This window comes from Plectropomus leopardus, chromosome 22 (assembly GCF_008729295.1).
Source record: "Plectropomus leopardus isolate mb chromosome 22, YSFRI_Pleo_2.0, whole genome shotgun sequence".
Taxonomy (NCBI): Eukaryota; Metazoa; Chordata; class Actinopteri; order Perciformes; family Serranidae; genus Plectropomus; species Plectropomus leopardus.
This window is the reverse complement of record NC_056484.1, coordinates 23,831,710-23,856,806: the sequence shown is the minus strand read 5'-3', so window position 1 is coordinate 23,856,806 and position 25,097 is coordinate 23,831,710. Positions and strand designations below refer to the sequence as shown.

At 39.5% G+C, this 25,097-nt stretch overlaps 1 protein-coding gene across 1 annotated transcript; it reads left to right on the top strand.

Moving 5' to 3' along the window:
- Positions 1 to 633: 633 nt before the first annotated feature.
- On the top strand, positions 634 to 24,848 carry LOC121961569 (carnitine O-acetyltransferase-like). The gene is made up of 14 exons (XM_042511621.1): positions 634 to 660; positions 927 to 1,199; positions 3,379 to 3,497; positions 5,285 to 5,338; positions 7,779 to 7,929; positions 10,217 to 10,391; positions 13,708 to 13,886; positions 16,669 to 16,769; positions 18,172 to 18,291; positions 18,560 to 18,682; positions 19,272 to 19,407; positions 19,594 to 19,656; positions 22,181 to 22,318; positions 24,630 to 24,848. Exons 1-14 carry the CDS (start codon positions 634 to 636, stop codon positions 24,846 to 24,848), a joined length of 1,878 nt encoding a protein of 625 aa, XP_042367555.1.
- The last annotated feature ends 249 nt before the right edge of the window (positions 24,849 to 25,097 follow it).

Below are 25,097 nucleotides of genomic sequence, written 5' to 3'. Positions count from 1 at the left end.
TCTGTTCAAAACATGGTGGCTTATGCTGGCTATTTATTTCTGTTTTTGTTAGTTTATAGTTTACACCATTAGTGAGTTGCCTGTTGCACTTCATGACTCCAGCTAAAATGCCTTTATTGGTAGAAGAGAGTCTGCTCTGGATATTAGGAGAAAAAAATCATGCCTATTTAGAAAACACTTCTACTCATCATTGAATGAGACTCCACAATGTGAGCACATAGAAATATAAACTGTGACATGTAGCTCAGCTTCATGTCAAGCCCTGTGAAACATTTATTTCTCATCATTAGCAACATAAGTGCTGTTCAAAACAATTGTTATGTAACTTAATCAAACAAATTTAGTCCCTGATGCTCACTTGCATCGTGTAAAGTTAGGACATGGTAGGAAGCGTTTATGCATTGATGGAATACCCCCAAGCTGCGGAGAGACAACTAAACAAACTAACCTCCTTAGAGCTTGTTACATCATAACAGACCTGTACAAACAAACCTTTTCTGGTCTTTATATTCAGCTGAGGTCAAGTGGTATCTTATGGCCAGCAGCAGAGCAGTGGTTAACAACTTCTTGCATATAGCAGAAACATTTTGCATCAGTATCTTTAAAAAAAAAAAAAGAAGAAGAGAAAGAATGATGTTGAGAATTTGCAGCAGAACTCTGGTAAGTAACATTTCTTCAGTTAATTCTACCTGTTTATGATATCCATTATGTAGCTTAATGACACTATTTGGTAAATCTTCTATTAAGCCGGATTTCCATCTAATTCTTTGTCGACTTCATTGTGTTATTCTTTGTATTCTTCTTCTTGCATAATTGATTGTAATGTGGTACTGCCTTACTGGTCAAGAGGAAACAGGTGTCATTATTGCTAGTTATAACCTATGTGTACATGTATTTGAGAACATCCTTGTATCTCTCATATAAAGGTGGGGATGGTGAAGCCCTATCACTTGGTGAGACCTGTATCAGTGACCCTGGTTGCTAGCAGAAACCTGTCTCATCAGAAGGACCTGCCCAGTCAGCCTGTCCCCCCTCTGCAGCAGACCTGTGACATCTACCTCCAGAACATAGAGACCATATTGGAAGGGGACGAAGTGAAGCGAGCAAAAAAATTGGTGGAAGAGTTTCGTAAAGAAGGAGGGGTCGGAGAAAGACTGCAGAGAAGCCTGGAGAGGAAAGCAGAGAACTCTGAGAACTGGGTGAGTTCAACAACTACACTAACAGCTGTAGACACATCTACTGAGACAATGACTTCCTCACAGATTCTGCAGTTAATTAGCTCATGTTTACGAAATCAGCTCCTAGGACTGACGTTTAGACACATTCTGCCAGTGGAAGAGAGCTTATAGATACACATCTCCACGTTTAGAGAATAAATCAGTTATCCTGACCAAATAATGACACCATTTTTTTCTGCAAGTTTCTTAAACCACAGCTACATATGAAAATGAAGAGAGAGAGGGTGGGGCTGGCCCCTGGCCTCTCACTTTGGCCCCCAAAGACAGGGTGTGGTTGAAGTGGCAGCTGCACCAGCTCAGAGGTGGAGGTGGAGATGGTGGATATTCTGCTGATGTTTCAGCAGAATAAATTTGCTATATAATTAATGTAAATGTCTGATCAAAAGATAGAACAGCAGTTGCAGCCTGTTTTGATTTTACACAAAATCGTCATCAGATGAATGAAAATAAGTCAACAGTTGTTTCTTTGATCAGCTACAAAATAATCACATATGACTAGGGCTGCACCTAATGATTATTTTTTTAGTGATTAATCTATTGATTTTTTTTCGACTAATAGATAAATCTATTGATTTTTTTATTTTTATTGATCTATCTATTGTTTTTTCATTATGCATTTAATACAACAATGAATTTACAAAAAAAAACATTTTAGAAACTTGTCATACACTGCAGGGCATTATTCCCTAACAAAAAATAGCCCAGTCTTTGCTGTTAATCTGTGTTTTACTGTCTGATATAAAGTGTCTCCAAAATAAAATTAATGCAAGAGCTTGTTTCATTAAAGTAAAAGAGACGTAGTGCAATCTACATTTAGCAATACAAAAGCAAAATAAAAAAAACAACATAAAATTCAAGTACTTTTCAGAGGAGTAACAAAGCAGTTGCTCTTCATTACAGTAACACACCTCAAATCTAGGAGTCCAACAAAACATCTTACAGTAAAACTGGTGCAATTTGAATAACACTATAACTTGTCTCTAACAGAAATAATTATAACTAGTACATTCTTTCTGCATAATAATAGTTCAGCCTTAACTGGGCCTTCACACAGCATGCGTCATGAAAACGTGAGCAGTGTTGAACTGCAGTTTTAAAGTACCTCTCTGTCACAGAGATTAGGAAATACAAAGATGGCTGTTTTACTCTAACTTCACTGCTTTCCTTTCAAAACAAAAGCCTCTGTGGACAGAATCCCATCAGTTGCTGATACAATGCATTTTATTTTGAAACATTTACAGGACCAGATTGTTGGCTGTGCAGGAGTTTGTACGACTTAATAAATTAGTGTAATTTTGGCTTTTAAATACAGAAATACAGCACTTATAGCAGAAGGCAGCGATGTTATAACAACGCTGTATCTGTGAACACCACACTCATGAAACATGCTGCTGATCGGCGAGGCTGGCATCTCACGCTCATGACATTTGACATGTGAAACGGGCCTCACATCCTCCTTGAGACGCGTCAACACTTGTTACGTAAATCTATGTATTTACGTAATCGATTACATCGAGGCGTCGCCCTAGCCCTACATATGACCATTCACATTTCTTGCTCTTTATTTCTTTCAAAGATTCAGATTAAGTCAGAGATCTGTATTGTATTATGCAAACTTGGAGGATAGGAGGACTTGATAACTTTTCACTAACTTTTTAATTATAAATTCAAAGTGATTAAATAAAATACTGCCCAATCTGGCAGCACTTCTTCTGTTAAACATTTAAAAGAGCTGCTCAGCGTGTATTTGATGCACCCAGCTGTCATACAGGCATCTCTTTAAGCACAGCTCTGGGACTTACTATTGCTAAAATGTTATCACCAATAACCTCAGGTGTCACCATTTATAACTTTTGCAGCCAGGGGTCTTGTCATTGTGCGTGTTTAGCCTCCTATACTTCATGCAGCCCTGGAGGGCATGGAAAAACAAGGGAAAGAGGATGTTACTGGTTTTGCTTCATCTTAATAGGAACCATCTTTCACTTTGTTTGGTCACCAACTCTTTTTTTTTTTTTTTTTGTTCTGTCACGCTAAGACAATGTCCAGAAGAATTTATGAAGTAAAAGCACCATTAAACAACTTTAGAACTTCAAGGGACTTCATACTTTTATATTTGTATGTATCTCTGTGTTACTTGTAGTCTACAGAAGCTTTTGTGAAGGCAGACTTTCTCATAACGCGGAGGCCGATTGTTGGTCTTTCAAACCCTTCGATTTTCCTTCCCCAAGTGGACTACAGAGGTAAAAAGGGACAAATAAGGTAAACACACACACACACACACACACACACACTCAAATACAACGACACACTGCAGGTTTCCAGTGGATGACCTGGTCCTTCACCTTCCTCGGTCTATTGAACAGGGCTCTTGAGAATTGCCTATTTCTGCAACAATATCAGAACCTCTCTCCCGAAGCTATAATAAATGTCCATCTCACTCTCCAGCTGCACTGGATTCACACTTTAACAGCCACATTCAACTTACACATAGCACAATACTAAACAAACTTGGAGTGACTAACCTCCCCATTTCCTGTAATATTATTCCCAAATATTCACAAACCACCTTGCTTAGGTCTGTACTCAAACCTCTTATTATGACTGATCATGACAGCTTAACAGGTCACTAAATACATGCATCAGCCCTTTAAATACTTCTCAACTCATTTACCAAACAAAAACATTTGCATTTCATTTGCATTTCAGTGGTAATGCATGCCTTATGGATTCATTGTGGAGCTTCCACAGAAAGTATAGTACAGATTGGCCCTTTGTGTGCCAAGTCTCTTTGTCCCTAGTCCAGTCCCATTTGATGTCCAGTTCTACTTCCAGGCACTAGTGGTCCTTTCCAGTTTCCACATCCATCCCTGGATGGAAATAGGTAGAAGGTAGGAAGTAGGGGGTGTTTTTGCCTGCTGAAAACTACCACCAACCCACTGGTCTTTGCCAGTGTTTATCTACAATATAATTCCAACTTATGTTTGAGTGTTTGACTGTCTGTATGACCTGTGATAAAAACTGTGTTATCATCAGCATATTCTTACAAGGTAACTGAGAGTATAGCATTCCAGACGAGGGACAACCCTATCTGATACCTCTCTGAACACTGAATGACTGACTGAGTCCACCACACACCTTCAACAGAACAAAAGAAAATTCTTACCAGAACCAAAAGCCCAAAGTGTCTTAAACAAATAACTATCAAAAGTGTTCTCCTGATCAATATACTGTATAACAGTCCAACATCAAACTCTTGAACTTTAATTGTTGTATTCATTGTGTAACTGTCCCAGATGAACGATGACCGACCTGACAGAAATGTGGCAATATCTTTGGTCGTGGCTCTACAATGGTAGACCAACCACTAAAACTGCAGCATGAAATGACAAACTGATCAGCATGACACCGGTGCTAAATACAAGTAGATGCTAATAAAAACTTACTTCGAGCCCTTGGCGTGCCAAAATTGCCAAAATATTGCCAAAAGTGCCAAAACTCTTTTCTCCAGCCACGACCGCATCCATATTGTCCTCCTCCTCCTCTTCAGACTTTTTTCAACACACATAAATGCCACTATAGCTAGGGCTTGGTTCATGTTTGTTTTCATTTTTCTCTTACCACTACATTGGCGTAGATAGATGACGCATGCTGATGACATATGGCTCTTGCTTACTGATGTTGATGGACGTACGTCGAAGCCTGCAATTCAGGCATTGTCATTGTACAGTCTGCATAAATCTAACCTGATGTTGTACCCAAGTTTATTAGATCCATGTCACACAGTGTAGCTGCACTAAACCTATAAGATTACTATATTAGCCTTGTTTGTTAGAGAAATCAATGATGTCAAATTATTGTAAGACATTTGCTCAAAATCAGTTGAGTTATACTGTTATTTACTGTTTTCTGTAACGTGTTAAAGGCTGTGAAACTAAATCAGGGTTGTTTGGCCTTGAGACTTCAATACATGGGTCTAGCCTCCAGTTTTGACAATTTCTTTATAAAATTGTTGAAATTAAATGAATAACCGTTTTTTCTTTGTTAAGGTTTGCTGCCAAATACATAGCATCTGCAATGGAAATAAAGACAATGGTTGACAAGTGAGTATTGAGCTTAAATATTTTCTTTTCACCAGACACAAAAGATCTTTAGCATCCTAACACTCATCCTTTTTTGTCATGATTTAGAGTTTACACAATTTAATATTAAATACTGTGCAGCTCAAAAATGAACCATAATATCAACTAAAGCTAATCAATATATTTGTTGTTTTCACCTACAAACGCTGAATGGCAGAGGAAGCAGTTAAATTACACATCAACAGATTTTCAACTGCTGCCTGATAGAAATACTATGCTTTTATAGGCTAAATGATGTTGTCTTCAGTCAGAGATATAAATCATTTCTCCAAATAATTTAAATATGGGTTAATTTTAACTAAGTTGTTAAGTTTAACTACAGTCAAAAGTTAAACTTGAAGAAGTACTACCAAGTTCAGACATTTCCTCTCTGTCTTTCAAAGAACACCCTTATCTCTGCATTTTTGGTTGGAAACGTTTTACTTTTTAAATTTTGTACCAAAATCTATAAGTCAAACTAGGGCTGGGCGATTAATTGATTTTATCGAATAAATTAAAGTTTTGCTCTGTCTGCGACAGTGCACGAGAGGCAAACGTGACTGGCTGCCCTTCCTGAAGGAAGCAGCAGCCCAGACCAGTCTGACACAAGTCGCTCTGGATGGTGACCGGCTTGTTGATGTCATAATATCTCAGGACTGGTACAGCTGTTACCATTGACTTGATCTCTTTCATGGCATTGTCATGTTTAGGCAGCCAGTGCCACTGTACGTCCTTGTCCAGTAGCCTCCTGAGCGGCTCACAGACTTCTGACAAACGCGGATAGGTAGTTCAAAAAACCCACGATTTGCTGGACTCCTTTCGCATCCATGACTTTGTCAGGGTCGGCTTTGAGGCATTCGGCCAACAGCACATGGCTGTGAACGCAGACCTCCTTCTCTTGTCATGGTGAAGCACATCAGGCCAAGCCTGTTGCCTGTTTCCCCCGAAAGCAATGACTTCTGGTCCATTTTCCCAATCTCAAAGACCAGTTTGTGTATCCTGCCTCTGACGACACATTGTGTGCTGAACACACCCAAACACAAAGTGCATTTTCCCCCTGTGGGATTACACAAAATGTATCCTATTCAGTCCACCACTTTTTCACCTGTATGCTACGATTTTAGTTTTAGTAGTTTTAGTAAGTGCGGTTAATGTTTAGTCATTGGACACATGCATTTAAATTGATGCATTGACACAAATGACATGGTCAGCGATTTTCTCTCCCTAGCTGCTGCAGCGGTGTTACTTTTCTTTCTAAATATGGGCTCATATTCTCCATAGGCAGCATGAGGACCTCTAGGTCCAATGGGGTATAGTAGCTTGTTTTCTGTTTCTCAGCGGCTGGGGCTCCATTGATGATGGCTTTTTATTGAGGTCATGCATGTGCTGAACTTAAGGTGAACATACTCAGAGTTGATTGAAGTTATTCAGATCAGTTGTTCTGGAACTGAATACTCAGAGTTTCCCATCTTAGAGTAAATCGACTCAGAGTTCAGGGTTAGACTCAGAGTTCGTTGAACCTCCTTTCTGGAGTACCCCCTTGGCTGATCACACAGCTGATCAATAGATCCATCAGAGCAGACTGAGAGCAGCACAGTGACAGACCTCTCATTCATCTGCTCTCTGCTGCTCTCCTTGTTATCAGGGGCGGATTTAGTGATTTGGGAGCCTGGTGCCCCAGCCCAGCTGCCTTGCTTTGATTTCACCCATTCTCTAATTTGGCGTGATGGTGGGCTGTTGGCAGCTGTAGAAGAAGTCATGCTTTTCTCTAAACCTTCAATGTAACTAATAATAGACTACTGCAGGTGATGTAGAAACACTGACAGCCATTGCTCATTCAATTCAGTTTACTATATTAACAGAAGGGAAATTTAGTTTGTCTTAAATTTTTACTGCTAAAATCAAAACCAAAACTTGTTTTGAGTAATGTCTTTGTCATTCATCATTTGTTTTAAAGAAGTTTAAAAAAAATCGATTAAAATCGTAAATCAGGTTTGGTGTGGAAAAAATGGAGATTTTGTTTTTAGGCCATATCGCCCAGCCCTAAGTCAGTCTATTCATCGGAAAAAGAAATGACTAAACATGAAAACTTTGGTTTTTTTGCCAATCTCATGGAAAACAATGATACCCACAACATTTTGTTTTTTATTCAAACTGTGTGAAGAAATATTGTGATTGTAAACTGTAGGCTGGCTGTATCAGTACTATCCTCTAACTGGTGTAGGCATTCTTAATTTATCATATATTCTCATATTATGTAGGTCAAAAGACAAAACTTAAGTCAAAGATAGAGGTAAAACTACATTATTCAAAGTGGTCTTGAACATCCAGTGGATTTGGCAGCCTCTGGGACATCAATTGCACAAATTGCAAATAATTTTGAATGACTGAAATAGTGTTTAATGTTTTTTATGTTTTCCAGTAATACACTACCAGCTGAGCACCTGAAAGGACAGCCGCTGTGTATGAAGCAGTATGAGCAGCTGTTTTCATCCTGCCGTATCCCAGGTCTACAGTTGGACACCATGGAGTACTACACCAACAAACACATCACTGTAGCACACAGCGGTCAGGTGAGGAACATCAAATCACTGTAGTACAAAAATATCAGGTTGTGGTGGTACTGATTTATTGAATTTCAGTTGGTCAGAAAGAGGCACGAGCACTATTATATTTTATAATAATTTATATTGACTTGTAGAAATAATTGTCACAAGAGTTCGGGGGGGGGGGTCTCTAATTTTAATGGTAGGTTTATTTTAAAAGTGAGAGTGAATATTAAAAAATCTATATATCCAGAAAATCACATTATGTAAAAGTCATAAATTCATTTGCATTTGATTGAGTGAAATAAGTATTTGATTGCCGACCAACCAGCAAGAACTCTGGGTTCCACAGACTGGTTATGTGCCCATGAGGAGCACAGATTAGTCCTCTCGCTTTAAGAAAGCACTCCTAATCTCAATTTGTATCTGTATAAAAGACACCTGTCCACAGATTCAATCAATCAATCATATTCCAACCTGTACACCATGGGCAAGACCAAAGAACAGTCTAAGGATGAATATTGTTAACCTGCACAAAGCTGGAATGGGCTATAAAGACCATCAGCAAGCAACTTGGTGAAAAGGAGACAACTTTCGGTGCAATTACTCAAAAATGGAAGAAACACAAAATAACAATCAATCACCCTCGGCAACTGATTGGCAAGAAAAACTGTTGCATGAAAACTCAGACCCCAGATGTAGATGAGCTAGTGTTAAGGGTTTTCTAATAATCCCATCACTGAGGCTTCAGAGTGCAAAAAATCACTTGCAAACAGAACAGCAAGAGACAACAAAGAAGTCCCAAAAGGGACTAGAGATCAGAGTTTCTGGCTGGCATTGTCAGCTAACATAAGGGCTGCCTTTGATTGAGGAAGGATCAGAATGTCCCAGGTGTGCACCAAGCTGCTCTCAGTTCTTATCTGAATTACCCTCTAATCAATTCAGGATAATTGTGACATCCAGCTCAAATTAAAAAAAAGATAAAACAAATGGGATAGATAGTATTTCCATGTCTCCAGGCTCTATACCACAATGTTACCATAAGCAAAGACCACTTCTTCAAAAGAAGTGTTTGCTGAGTCAGCACAGCCCAAAGACCTGTGGAACTTGCATGAGTGTATATAACAAATGTGTTACACATATCAGAGTGACTAAGTACAGGAGGAGAGGTCAAATAGTCTTTGAGATACTGAAATGCTCGCTCACATCCATCTGTCCACTTAAACACAGCTCCTTTCTTTGATAGTGCATTAAGAGGTTTTGCAAGCATGGAAAAGTTAGGGACAAAATGATGGTACCACCCAGCAAAATCCAGGCACCTTTGGAATTTGTCAAGGTTTCTGGGCACAGGATATTTAAAAAATGCTTCTGTCTTTGCTAGATTTGCTTGCACTCCCTCCTGGCGTACTAAATGACCCCAAAATTTAAGATTGGGGAAACAAAAGCGGCATTTCTTACTCAAATGTGTAATGCCAGCCTGCTGCAATCGAACAGTTGCTAAGTGTCCAAAACGTGTGACAAACACAGTGAGCAGCTAGCTTTCAGGGTCCACCTGCCAATAACCATGGTTTAGTTCTTAGGTTGTGAGTCTGCCAGAGATTCCACCATCTCAGAAATGGTTGGTAGAGAATAGGCATCTTCCTCTCTATGTTCATTAACCTAATGGAAATCAACTCAATCCGAGGGGACCTTCTTTTCAATATTACTCCAAGGTTTCTTATGGTTGCTCTGGAGGGCATGTAGCAAAGCTATACCCTTAGATAAACAGTTTCTGAGGACATAACTAGTTGCAGGAGTTCTTCTTTGCAAATTTCTGAATGAATCCAAAAAGTGCTTCAGTGACAGAAATGCAAAAGACTGTAAATTCTGTTCTAATCACATGCCCGTGCAACTTCAACTGACTCATTCAAACATGAAGCAGTTTGACTTTCAGGTCCTTCCCCTTGCCATGATTCAAGGTCTTGGTGAGGGGAAGACACCTGGCAATTAATGATATTTTAAAATTCATGTTTTTTAAATTTAGGGTTCTTCCCAAATTGGCAAATTCAGGCATGTAAACACTCTGAGATGGTGATATGGAGTCTTATTAAAAATAAGTGAAAAAAACCCAATTGCTAACTAGGGGCTATAGTTAGATTTATTCACTTTGCTCATTTTATCAATTACAAGTTTTAATTACAATTAATAATTCTCAGTTAAATGACATAAGTCATTTAATCACAGTCTGAGGCCTTCGGAGGCCTAAGTGTCTTTTAGGGACTTTGCTCAGTTGCTAATCCAGTCTTGCTTCCATGTTTCCTCCCCTTGGCTTCAGTTCTTTAAGCTGGAAGTGTACAACAGTGATGGGAGTCCACTGACAGTGGATCAACTCTGTGTTCAGCTGGAGAGGATCTGCAGCGCCTCACTAGAGAACACCATGGAGCCTGTAGGCATCCTCACCACCCAGCGTCGTGACGTCTGGCACAAAGTCTACAACAACCTCATCAAGGGTGAGAGACACTGCTGTCATACAAGTCAACCTAAAGAGCCGCTGACCAAAAAGTTTACGAGAACATGTGACATAAACTTTTCGTCTACGGTAATGCATGTCTGGTGTAGAGGAAGAAGACATACTTGATCAATCCAAAAAGGGGTATTCATTTTTTTTCTCTCTGAGCCTCACTGATGAACAATACTCTAAGACAGTGACATAAAATGACAGTAGAATGGACAATAGGCTTCTTTCAATAGTCATTTTACTTGTTTAGAAGAAAATGGCAATTGTTGTTATGATTATGTTACCGGTGCCAGACCTAGGGGAAATCTGGACCTGCGGGAAAGGATACACAGGCTAGGAAGCACTGCGTAGCCAATAAAACATTGTCTGTAGATTGACAGAGAGAGGACCAAAATTAGCGTCTTGCTCAGGCCAGTGCTTGTTTATTTCTGACACATCTACATAAAACTCTCAGCCACATCAGCTATTTGAAGGTTGCAAATTTGAGTAAGTTCACGGCACGTTCGTACCAAAACACTAAAAAATATCTAAACAAATTAAATAACAAATGTCAAAACCAAACTGACAATAAGCAACACAAAACATTCTGCCCAAAGAAAAATAAGTACCCATGAATTTAAAATAATCTTACTTATATTCCACATACACAAGAATTAGCTTTACTAAAAATATTAAGATGTACCAAAATAATATAAATCAAAACACACTCACTGTACTGTAATCCTTACATCCAGTCATATCTTAACACATACATTACCGTATGTAATGCACCATTCTACACTAGTTTAATATACACAAAACCTTTCTACCACATACACAGTCTAATCTTAAACTTGTACTTAACCGCATCGCTTAGCATGTGGCACGACCACGCACGATAAGGAGTGACTTGAAAGTGAAACTGGTTTGAAAAGAGCGTCCTTCTTCACCATTTACTTACAACTGGCTGGCTAATACTCTTAACAATCTTTCCAACACATTTTCTGACGTTACCAGACACTAATGTCCATTACTTACACTGACAAAACTACACAGAAATCTAAAGTTCACAGAAAGTTAATATTTAACGTGGTGTAGCTGCCTTCTCCCTAGTGGATCCACAGTAGCACAAGAGCGCCATCTACTGACTAGTTTGTGTATCATAGCATTATCTTGGTGCATTACCTTGATGAAAAGTCTGTACAAGTCTGTATGAACAACGTTAGAATAATTCAATTTTTTACAAAACAATGGAGGCGTCTATTTAGATAAAAACTTAATATGTAGCATTTCCAACCTTCTACAATGACAACATATGTCAGTTGGGCCATTAAGTGCATCACAAGTTCAAGAATGCCATTTTGGCCTTTTCTTACACCTATTTTCTTTAACAGAAAAAATACAACTGACCAACCCAAGATTCTGTCTTTCACCAAACTAAGACTAATGTCATATCAGTAAATTTGCTTTTTTTGAGGAAAAGCCAGCTAAGTCTCACTCCCAACTCAAATAAGATTACTTTGTCAGTGAATATGGCATCAGGGAGCAACAAACAGAAGCACCCTTTGTGGCAGTATAATACACACCGATATTTGCTGTAATACAAAGAGTGAGGTGCAAACTGTTTGGTTTCAGCGGGAATTTTTAGCCAAAATATGATGTTTTTTTTCTAAATATAACCACATGCTTTTGAAACTAAACCTAAGAAAATCAACCTAAGTTGAACATAACTTTGGTATGTTCTGCGCCTTGTGTTGTATTTCTTTTAAATTAAAGTGTATTTTTTTTTTGGCTGATAAAAGCAGAATATCTGCTCTGTAAACCAGTCGGTTTCAAAGCCAATTAAGTCTTGGATGGATGCTTCTTTTTGGGCACTGATCAATTATTGTTGAATATATTATACTAAAAAAAATGCCCTTATCATTTGTTACTGTGAAGCACCGGCTTTACCTTTGTCAGGTCAGGTAATACCATTTGTTCGCCCAAACTTTTTTCTTTTTTAGGAAGGCTCTCAGTTGCAAGTAACAAGTTTTTGTTGGGAAATTATATTTCTCGTTTACCTGTTCAAAGGACATGACCATAGCAATACTTTAACACTGCATAATATGTCCATCCAGCTGCTGTCAATCAAACACAGACACATCCATCCAACTTCTGTCAGTCCAACTCAGACATGCCTGTCCACTTTCTTTCATTTTCTCATTGCTCTATCAGTTTCTAAAATATTATCTTTGAAGCTCTAAATTTAAACATGTGAATTAATCTGGAATCCTAAAGTACTCAGAGTGAGTTTGGAGAGATTATCATGGGACTGGGTATGTCTGGCTTCCAACTCCCTAATTTTAGATTTTACGACTGAGCAGCAAAACTGAGATTGTGTCACCTTTCTTTGAATATAACTCTGCCTCTCTTGAACACAAATTGAACTGCAGGGCCTTGATGAAATGTTAAAAAGTGATTTAATTTCTAAATGGAACCCAAAAAACATTAATTGCAAAACTAAACAATAACCAAACCAAATGTGCTGTTACTTAAAATACAACTGTGGAAAAACAATCTAATACCCAGTGCCAGACATAGCACATTCAGCATCCCAGACAAGCTCCCCCTGAATCAAAGGTTTGACTATTGCTGCTTCCATTCCAGCACCCTATAACACACTTTCCCTGGGAGGCTGAGAAGCTTGATAACCTGATAATTGGGGCACACACTTTGGTCCATTTTTTGAAAAATGAACCAGAGCCTTCAAAATTTCTGCATGAATCTCATCCACAACTAGTACTTTGCCACCAAGAAGCTTTTGACTATATTGATGAAAAGTAGCTTGTCTAATATTTCCCAAAATAACTTTTTGCTTTGTTCTAATACCAGAATTAATTTAACTTTTTACAATACACTTAAAATGTTCAAATTACATACAAATTCAACATTTTGAAAACCTCATGTTTCACACAATGTGTCTGTATGATCACCCAACAAGCTGGAGGTACAAAAGAGCATGGAAATTTTGCAGCTTTGCTACATGAGAAAATACTGTTTTGTGGGGGAAGACAACATACATGGGATCATGCTAAAATATTATTTAAGGAAGAGGCTGAATCAGTTTTATGCATTTGTAGATGATTTTAGTCTTAACATATAAAATGTCCAGCACAGTTTTAAATACAATTCTAAATAACTTGGAATATGTGTATAACATCCGAAGTGTTTCCTGGTAAAGCTGGTTTGAGTAAAAATTGTGAAAGTGTCTGATGATTTGTTTAGCTCTTGTAGTCTGATTCCATAATAACATGATGTTTGCTCTGTGTGCATGTCATTGATGTATTTAGATAAGACCAACAAAGAGTCAGTATTGGCTATCCAAAGCAGCATCTTCACAGTGTGTTTGGATGGAGCGATGCTCCCAGCGTCTGGGGATGAGAGTTGCAAAAGTGCCTGTGCTCATTTTCTGCATGGAGGAGGCAGCCAGTGGAACAGTGCAAATCGCTGGTTTGACAAGGGGATGCAGGTAATATAACACACCCACAAATTATACACAACTGTAACACAAAACACCCTATGTTTTTTCCTGGGGTCTAATATAACTAATCAGAAAAGTCATTGCAGATCTGACATAAAGCAAGAAGCCAACAACAGCCTAAAGACATGTTTTTTGTTGTTGTTGTTGTTTTTAGAGCCCCCCTCCTTCTCTTTCTCTTTCTCTCTCTCTCTTTCTCTCTCTCTCTCTCTCTCTCTTTCTTTCTTTCTCTCAGTTCAATTCAATTACCTTTTTTTGGAATGACATTTCTCGTGTTCCCAAAGCACAATTACAATTAACAAATTAACAGCTGCAATGAAATATAATAGGTTGTAATATATGTTTTGCTTGGTGTGTGTGTGTGTGTGTGCATGTTTATTACATCTGCTGTATAAGTCGTTTAAAATTAATAAGGTTCAATAAAGACACTTTTAACATCAATGGATTTATACAAAATAATTGGCATTAGTTGTAAAAAGAATAAAAGTCTCATGGAGTGCAGAGGAGTACATGAAAAGGCAGAGTGTGAGCTGTTAAGGAGATGTACTCCAGCTGTTATGTGTTATGTGCTTGTGTGTCTATAGACTGCGTGTGTGTGTTTGTGTGTGTGTGTGTGTGTGTGTGTCATAGATATATTTTTTTAAACTAATCAAAAAACATTTATTATGTAGAATAATAATGAAAAGGCAGAGTGTGAGCTGTGAGGAGATGATCTCCAGCTGTTATGTGTTGTTGCGTTGGTTGTCTCTTTGCTCTGACATGCACTGACGTATCGTTTTGCTTCTGTGGCACTGACATTATTTTGTGTCTCTCTCCTTCTCCCTTTCTGAGTGCATGTCTGAATGTGGAGTGAGTTGATGGTGTGAGTGAGTGTATATCTTTGCTCATTTTTTTCTTTGTTTTGAGGTTTTGGGTTGTGTGTTTTAATTTTCTTGTTTGGTTTGTCATTTTTTATTTGTTGTAGTTTAGTATAGTATTTTAGTATAGTTTGGCAGTGGGGTTGGCAACTGTGCCCCATGCCTGTTGTCAGCTGCCATGTGGAGCTGGAGAAGCTGACATGCCAGTATGCAGTGAAAATAATACGTTTAAGTGTTTAATATTCAGTAGAGGACGCCAGTTATGCTGTTGGAGAGGTTGTAGGGTTTGAAAGTATGAAATCTGCCTCTTGCATTTACAGCAATATTGTCATCTGGATGATGTGGTTAAATTGAAAGAATTGTTGAGAAATGGTGTTGTGATCCCTGATACTTTCAGCTGTGTTCTCCCAGGTGGTGAACCCAGCAAAAAGGTAATGATTTTAAATGTACCTCTTTTCATTAAAAATGAAAATTTGGCCAAAGAGCTGTCACTCTACGGGCAGTTAATAACTGCAAGTTGCTAACACTGATGCATGTTGTGTGTCACAGAAGACAGGTCTTCATGATTGTCAAATATAACACGTGAGCTTGCGCCTGACTAGCTAGTTATATTGTTTGGTCAGAAAAAGTAAAGCTGGAACTTTAAGGTCTCTCTCTGAGTGTTATAATGTGTATACAGTGATCTATGATGTATAAAAGGGTTCTGGATTCACTGGAAGAATTTTTCGTTGCATGCAAGACTGTGTGAAGCATTATAAAACTAACATCAACGTATCTTTGGCAAAGCAAACTACCCAATCTTTATACAAAAAGATCACTACAATAACTCACTGAATAGCATTAAATCGCAATTGACAAAATTAAACAGTCTTGTTTGGACTGTGCTGTTGTCCTAATGCTTTATCCAGTTGCTAGGTTCCCACTCTATGAATGGAGGGAAAATCTGCTTGTTGTGATGTAGCAGTAGTCCATTATAATGGACAACTGCTATTGCTACATCATCATAAGCCTGGCTTAGAAAAAGGAGGTTCCACTTCAGTCTTTGTTGTGCTGGTCCATAGGGTACAAGGACAAGGCTGGCCAGTCTTTGTGTCCTTAAAGAGACAACAGTTCAGTGGTAACTCTGCCTTTTTCTCCTCGTTCCTTGAAAAGTTGGTTTGCAGATTTTCTCTGCCTGGTACACTAACTTCTCTGCTTGCTTCAGTTTTTGAAGAGTTCTTGTGGCTTCTGGTTTTCAAGCAGTTTACACTCAGATCAGTGAGCTTTCTGCTAGGAGTATGCAGAAAGATGTAAAATCAGGGTTGGGCGTAGCAGGTTCTCCAGCACCCACAGCCATTCTCTATGGAGGTCCAGGATTATGAGTGAGATAAGGTGCAGAAGCTGATTCCTAAGGAGTACCAGGCAGCCAATCAGCAAGGACAAACAAAATTAAACAGGTTGTGTCTGCAGGTGATAAAGCCAGGGAATGATTAGGTCTTAATCACTGCACTAGTGATGCTTAGTACAACTGGTGTTATTAGGAGTCATGGGGAATGTTCATCTCTATCCACCAACAGTGAAGTTAGCAGTGGCAAGGACTGTAGTGCAAGAGAGAACTGTAACTTCCAAATCAGGGAGACAATAATTTATTTATTTTCAAAGGTGCACTATGATTGACAGTTCCTTTCCACAGAGTTATTTCTTTTTGTATGAGTAATTGTTGATTCAATCTTAGAGGGTATTCTGAAATCATTGTTTAGCTCTATCTACTCACCCTCTAAATCTCCCTGCTTGTCAGAAGACACTTATCATTTTTAATTTCACTGATTACAAAAACTTCAGCAACACTGTCACTCATACAAGAAAAAAACAGACTCATGAGAATTTGGGAAGTGTGGTTTTATATATATATATATAATTTTTTTTTTATTTTTTAGCTACTTATTGGAGAAGACGGGGCATATGGCATAAACTTCTCGAATGCTGTTGCTGATGGTGTAGTCCACATTAACATGTGTGAGCATTTTGAAGCAAGCATGTAAGTAAACCAACAATACATGAATTTCTGTAAATGCAAGTGTTTTGATTTGCTGTTTTTATGATTTAATGTTTAGTAATGAGGCAGAGTGTACAGATAGACATTAAAATCACAACATCCACATCCAGTAGTGCTCAACACCGGAGATCCCCAGGGCTGTGTGCTTAGCCCCCTCCTGTTCACACCATACACCCCTAACTGCATTCCCAGACATCAGGAAAACTCTGTTGAGAAGCATGCCAACAACACTGCCATCACTGGCCGTATTACAAACAACGATGAGAGATTATACCAAGAGCAAATCAACAATCTGCCTAGAGTGGTGCACAGAGAACAACCTACTGCTAAAACCAAGGAGACAAAGTGATAGACTATATCAGTGGAGCTGAGGTGGAGCAAGTGAACAGCTATAGGTTCCTTGGAATAACCATCACTGAGAACTATCTTGGTCATCACATTTCACCACCAAGGTTAAAAAAGCACAGAAAAGGCTCTACTTCCTATGGAAACTTAGGAAGGCTAAATTCTAGAGCAAGATCCTAGTTAACTTCACAGAGGTACAATAGAAAGCATGCTGACTGGAAACATCACAAACTGGCATGGTTCATGCACGGCCCAGGACAGGAAGGCTCTATAGCAGATGATTTAAACTGCCCAGAACATCACTGGTTCCCATCTACAGAGCATCAGTGACCTCGGTGAAGTGAGGTGTCTGCACAGAGCCCAAAGGATACTGAAAGACAGCAGGCACCCCTGCCACTGCTCCAGGTGGTGTCTAATGTTAATAAGACAAAAAAATAAATATCCTAGACAGAGAGAATGATTTTAATCTGAGGACACAGTTGGTGGAGGCCCTGCAAACATACCTGCCAACCATACCGGGTTCTGTTAGTGCCAGGAGACTACTGTTTTTCACTGTCTCGTTTCTGTGTCCTCTGGGCATCACATTTCTCCCGTATTTCTCCAACTTTAGAGTTCCTCAGCCATGTGCACAATCTCCCTGTACACACACAACTGTGTTGCCACTTTCAATCGCAACACTATCACTTACTTAAGTTTGTTGAAGACACAGCTGTGGTGGATCTGATCACAGATAATAATGAAGAGGCCCACAAGGACAGGACCTGACCAAGTCAGGACAATAACCTACTCGTGACTAACAGCAAGACTAAGGGCTGATGGTGACCTTTGGGCATGTGATTGATTGATTGCTTGACTGATTGATTGCTTGACTGATTGATTGATTGATTGATTGATTGATTGATTGATTGATTGATTGATTGATTGATTGACTGATTAATTGATTGATTCATTGATTGGTTGATTGATTGATTAATTGATTCATTGATTCATTGATTCATTGATTCATTGATTGACTGATTGATGTTGTGTGAGGAAACAGGAAAAAGCCAGAGGTGATGGGGACTCCCATGGAGCCTTTACCCGTACCCCAGAAATTACACTTCAACATCACACCTGAGATCAAGAAGGACATTGAGGAGGCCAAGCAGCACATGGACACGTGAGAGCAGCTTTTAGTTGTGACAGTTACATAGATACACAGTAACAAGAGCAAGAGCATGAAGTAATTTAAATTACCACATGTTGTTACATTCATCAGCAACTATTGTCACAGTGAAAATACAAATATTACAATATTATATTAAAATATTATGTTATATATAATTTATACTTTGGCTTGATGCTGTCAAATACTTATGCAGACATTTATGAAACTGCCCAACAAAAGCCTCACTGCCCAGACATATATGCTATCCCCACCACCACAGACTGGCCCAAGAACTGGATCTGAGCTTTACGGAATTTGACCACTTTGGGAAAGATGCCATAAAGACTTTAAAGATGCGCCCTAATGCTTTCTTTCAGATGGCACTACAGCTGGCCCACTACAGGTGAGGTGCTGAAAAGTCAAGTGGAGGTTGACTGTCTTTGTTTGCAGACTTTTTACTCTTTACATTATAAGCCAAGGGGAACTAGAGATTTTCAAAGGTTGCATTAAAAAAAAACTTTGTCATACAGTCAGGCAGCAACAAAGAATCTTGTAAAACTGTGATGAAACTAGGGCATCTGGTGACTCAGTGGATAGAGGCTGCATCCTTGCCGCAGCGGCCACGGGTTCCATTCTAGCCATGGCCCTTTGCTGCATGTCACCCCCCTCTCTCTCTCCCCCTTTCACCCTTGTGCTGTCTTATCGATTAAAGGCAAAAACACTCCAAGAAAAAATATCTTCCAAAAAAAAAAAAAAAAAATGTGATGAAACTGATTCACACAAATTTCAAAAGTTTTCAGGTTGTGTTTAGAATGTGGCCATTAGTGATCAGGAAACAAAATAAGTCACAGACAGTACATTTTGTCATTAACCAGAAACTGGAGTAATAGATACACAAATGCTGTCTGCAGAGTAAAACTGGATAGAGCTCCAGAGCCCTGAAACTTGGTCAACTTCTATGTTGAAAAAACGTCTCTCCTCTCTTTTGTCAGGATGTTCCAGCGGATCTCTACATCACTTGAATCTGTCTCCCAGCGTATGTTCAAACAAGGACGTATAGTTTTGATGAATACAAACTCAGCTGACTCAGCTGCCTTTGTCAAGGCCTTTGATGACCCCAAAATACAGGTAAAAATACAGGAAATCTGCAACTCTTAGACAATGCTGTGTAATGAAAAAAGTGTCTTGACATACTATGATACTGCCTTGGGTTACCTTAGATCATTATATTGCTGCACAGCATTCACACTAAAAACACTAACTACCTAAAAGTTATGAGTAGTAACATTCCTGTCTTTTTCCTGTTTTGCACAGAACCGAGAGAAGGTTGATTTATTGGAGAAAGCTTCAAAGGCTCATGCATGGTACACTGACATGGTGAGTACCATTCACAGCACCACCCTTCACTTCACTTCACTTCAGTGTATATCAAGTTGGATTTTTTTTCAATGTAAGGATGCCTTTCAACAATAATGAAGGTTATATTATAACCTTCGTTCTGTTAATACAGGGAGAGCCCTCTGCTGGACTCTGGATATTCTCTCCTTCAATTACGAGCATGCCCTCTGAAATTTGAATTAAACATAGGCAGGAAATCAGACCACACAGTATGTAAAAGAATACCACGATGCTGTTCATTAGCAAGCAACATCGGAATGACAGTGCCCCAAAGAAGAAGGTCTCTCATTCTAGCTTTGTTCCCCATAACAGGTGTTGTGGATACCCTCAGTATCACAGCATAACCCGTACTGAGAGGCAATATTTACTCATCTTTGCTTTTTTTTTACTTGGTATTCAAGGGAAGGCTGGCAAACTACCTCTGCAAATGCCAAATGTACATTGGTCCCAATGTACCACAACCTACCACACCAGGTTGGTGTGGTAGGGGGCTGCCCTTCTTCCAGTTAATCTTGAAGCCTAATTTGGTTAGGTGCGGGGTGCCAGGGAGTATCCGAATGGCAGTCCATTTTAATTTTGCATTTCATTCAAAGTCGGAGGTCAGAATGTGAATGTAATGAAAAAACATGACAGTGACGAACTGGTGTTTCTGTGGCTAGTCCATGGACAATTGCACCTTCAGCCGGGCTGTCTCCTTGCACATTTGAGAGAAACACAGGAAAAACTATGCATAAGGTAACAGACGTCATCACACATTTTATTTTAAGGCAATTTTATATCAACTCAACTTGTAACATCCATGGATGCTGCTGTTGTTGTGTGATGCCGGACCACTGAGGTTGGGGTACATGGATTTGCCCCAAGTTCACAAGTAGTAACCCTTACTTTGAATGGCGTTCCATTGTACTTTTTCGAGTAGGAAGTCAGAATATCTCGACATCCGAGTTGTCTGGAAAGCAGAATAACTATAGGCTATGCCCTGGAAAGTGACACACAAGAATTTTCTGTGTTTTGGAGCCACCTTGGTGAACCAATCCTCCATTTGAACCAGGTCCAGCAACCACTTGATGATAAAGCATACAGAAAAACTTGTAGCCAATGTATTGGTTAAGGATGCAGGGATCCAAAAAGGGTAAAAAAAAAAAACTCCTGTCTTCTCTTTTAGTCTGTTGCAAGTGGGGATGAGTACCTGTTTTTATAACACGTCCTGGATCACTGCCGAAAGGTAATCTATGTCCTCCTGGAAAGATAGATTTATCTCCTTGATGTCCATTAACAGAGAGGGAAAAGGCAGAACTGTAAAAAAAAAACAGCCCCATGTCAGCTTCCTGTCCATCCATTTTATTAACTCACAGTTGCGTAGCCACTCCCTGGAAAACCTGGTCAGGGGACAAGCGACAAGCTGTGGGGAGGCAACTAAAAAGCTATAATTTCCTGTCTCTGCCCTCCCACCACCAAATCTACCATAAACAAAAAGCTTGCCAATGGGTGGCCAATCTGGAAAACTCTGAGCTGGTGGGGAGGTTCTTGAATGGGTCACCGGCAAAGTGGAAAGTTCTGAGCCATGGTGAGGTGGGGGTTAGATATGTTAGCCAAAGGTGCTGTATCAGCAAACGTGTGCTATTTTTACATCATCACATGGCATCAGTGGCTGAACGGTGGCAGTTTTAAAATAGTCAGGTACGGGCCCAGATCTGAGTGAAAGGTCAATGCTAGAGAGCAAGTTGGGACCAGTTCCAGAGTTTTTCTTTAGCCAGCATGAAGAAAACCTTCAGTTAGATCAACACCAGGTCCAGTCGGGTGATAAAAGACATTTTCAACACCTCCTTGATTCAGGCTGTTGTCTCTATCTGCAACACCATCACATCTGTGCCAAAGAAGTCATCTCCAACCTGCCCTTCCACCCTGGACACTGAGTTTGCATATTGCACTAACTGGTTCACCGATGATGCAGTCTCCTCTGCCTTCTCTGTAATCGGGCACTATTGCAGTGAGTATGGGTACCACCCAAAGGTGCGTGCTCAGTCCCTTGATGTTCACCCTGCTGACCCATGACTGTACCAACTTACAGAACCAACCATTTTGTCACATTTGCTGATGACATGATTGTGGTGGCTGTGTTTCCTCACACCACTTCTCCCTATTCCTTCTGTTGGTCTGTCATCTCGTGCATGACATGTTCGACAAAGCAGGCTGCACCCCTTGGTGGCTCCGATATGCACCTAACTCTTTCTTTGTTTATGACACATTTGCAGGTTGACCGAAAGCACTTGTCCATTGTAATGTTCACCTCCTTATATGATGGGATGTATGTTAACTGATGACTGTCTGGAGTGTGCCGTCACTTTACAACTGTTTGGCATTCTTGAACTTGCACACATGCCAATGATCACATGAGTTTTGGTGATGAACAGAACAGAGCTAACAGAAACTTCAAAACTCCATTACACTACATGTGGTGTTTGATGTTATGAACAAATTGAAATACTCTTTTTTTTCACAGGCATTTAAAGGCCAGTCTATACACAACCACCTGTTGGGTTTGCAGTGGCAGGCTGTTGAGGAAAAAATCCCCATGCCTGGTATCTTTAAAGATGCCTCCTTCCATAAAGTCTTTGACTACAAACTGGCTGCAAGTTCTGTAAGTATTGATACTGTGACAAAAAATAAATAAATACAACAGTACTGCAACAAAATTAGCCAGGCCCATTGCTTTGTAATCTGCAAAAAAAAAAAAAAGTTAAATATTACCATAAATGTCTTAGTGTTCTCCAGTAGATTATTCTACCAGCCCTTTGCCCAAAACAGCAGGTGGAGATGCCCACATAGTCTATGTGCCTAAGACCTACCACTTTTTGCATGTTGTTGGATTGCTCAGTTAAAATAGGGCTCTTAAAATGAGAGATCACAGAAAAAGTCAGGGCCAAGTGGTTGTCCTCTTAACTTTACTGCTGCACAGTCCCTGCTCTTACCAGGAAGGCTCAATTCATTGTTTTGCACATTGCAATGACATTAATAAAAACACCATGCTAGTATTTTGAGATCCACCCATTTTGGAGGCCATTCTTTGAAAAGGTGACTTATACAATGACAATAGAATTTGTTGATACGTGTTTGCTATGTTTGACAGTTTAACTGTCTGACAGCTAAGTTGATAGCCAGGTTTAATGCATTATTGGCAGAGAGGGGTGATAAGGAAGTAAGAGTGGGAGATGAAGAGAGGATATAGAACAGGTATAGTGTTATCAGGTGCAGGAGCATAGGGACAGTTTGAGTGGAAGAGAGGTGTTTGGGAGTTTGACTACTTAATATCTTACTCTCTCCCTCCTTCTCAGAGACATGGAGAGGCATAAAGCAGAAGATTAGTGGTAGTTGTTTTTGGTAAATATCAGGCCAAGCTGGCTTTCCCCTGTATGAGTAGAAGAGCAGGAAGGAAGCTAGAGAGCAAAGAAGATAGGAAAGGTAATAAGTCAGATGTTTACTTCTCTAACTGGATGTTGAAGACACGGAGAAGTACAAGCAGAGGGCCTTGCCATAGTACAACTCTCATTCTTAAAAGAATTCCCAGAGAGGACCTGATGGGCAGTGGAGCACAACAATGTGTCTTTCACCTGATGAGTAACAGATATGACATGACATTTGAAAGTAGGGGTCAAATGTGGAAGCAGGTGGAGAGAAAATCTGCATTTGGTGGAGATTAGATAACAAGTGCCATCCCCTCTGCGGAGGAGTCTGGGTGTGTGGGTGGAAGAGTAGGCTGAGGACAGGGTTGCAGTGGTGGAGGTGTTCCCTGGTGTGATCTAAGATTACAAGAAGGCATAGACAGAGATGAACTCAGTGTGATTGGAAATTCTACAGACTCCATGTGACAAGGTGTTGTATGTTTGTAAAGCAGGTGGGGTGGAAAAGTTTGGAAAGGTTACAGTAATGCGTGAGTTACGGGAATGAAAAGTCTACACATGTCGGACAAGGAAAAGCAGGTTTTTGGACAACGTGAAAAGATGATGTCAACCCAACATCTCACTTGTTCTCCCACCAAGGACTCTTACAAAAGACTCCGACTTGGTATGCGTCAGTTTTTGTATTATGAGGCTGATGCTTCAAACAAGAAGTGACTCTTAAATGCAAGTGTCGATAGCTCAAAAGGCTACAGTGGTGCTAACCACACAACCCTTAATTTGGAGTACAATTGCCCAGATGGTTTTGACCTGGCAATAGAAACTCTTTTGCAATCAGATTAAAGTCTACTAGTACCAAAGGTACAACACACAGGTAGTTTGAACAGACTTGAGCAGCTCTCTCCACCTCTCCTCCCCTCTCTCTTTCTCTTTCCTTTTTGCCATGATTGTATTTCATTTGTTATTCACGACATCTATTGCTTGTCTGTCCATCCTGGAAGAGGGATCCTTCATCATCCTCTACCGCTCCTCCTGAGGTTTCTTCCTTTTTTCCCCCCGTTACAGGGGTTCTTTTTCGGTAGTTTTTCCTTGGGTGATGTGAGGGTCTAAGGGCAGAGGGATGTCGTAAACTGTACAGCCCACTGAGGCAAACCATGTTTTGTGATAATGGGCTCTATCAATAAAATTGACTTGACTTGACTTGACTTGACTTGACTCTTCTGCCTCTCAAACTTAACCTTTATCTCTTGCAGGGTCTTGACCTGGTTGGTATGTGAATAGTGAACATTGTACATAGTTTGGTATTTGTTTCTTTGTGAAGTTATAGGTAAACTAAAAAGTGTGGCCCTGTATGCTGATTTATCTTAAAGAAATATCCTCTAACCCTGACAGATCAGGGATCAATCCACATACATATGGAATATGTCTTGGAAAATGTTGCTGAAAATACTTGCTAAGCCCCCAAAATAAGATTCCCCATATATTTCATAGAAAAACAACATAAAACTCAACAACATTAACAACTGCATTTTCTCATCTGTCCCTGTTCACCAGGTATTTAACAAGTCTGGATGTGTGCCGTGTTTTGGCCCTGAAGAACACGGACAATTCGATGTGCTCTACAGTATGAAGACAGATAACATTGAGTTGACGGTGGCCTCTCTTAAATCTTCCAAAAACCACAAAGAAAAAAATTCAACACATTTTGCCCAAGCTTTGGAGGGTGCACTGTTGGACATGAGGACCCTGGTGGAACAAACTAAAACAAGCTAATCCAGACTTAAAGAGATATTGAATATGGAAAAATTGACCATTACAGTTAGATAGGACTGACACCATTCTCATATCTGTCCTTTAAATGAAAAGATGCAACAAAATAACAAAATAAAAAAATAAACAAAAAATAATTACAAATTAACTTTTTTTCACAGCTGTTTTTATTTTTGAAAGTAAAACACGTACAGCATTAACAGATGTTTACACATCGCTATATTTTTCCTTTCACTGTAACTTTAACAGCAC

What these genes read in the sequence shown, in the direction of transcription:
- LOC121961569 (XM_042511621.1), top strand. Translation starts at nt 634, where the DNA reads ATGTTGAGAATTTGCAGCAGAACTCTG. An exon ending in GGTTTGACAAGGGGATGCAG is followed by an intron (nt 13,887 to 16,668) that starts GTAATATAACAC and finishes TTTATTTTTTAG; the next exon opens with CTACTTATTGGAGAAGACGG. An exon ending in CTACAGCTGGCCCACTACAG is followed by an intron (nt 18,683 to 19,271) that starts GTGAGGTGCTGA and finishes CTCTTTTGTCAG; the next exon opens with GATGTTCCAGCGGATCTCTA.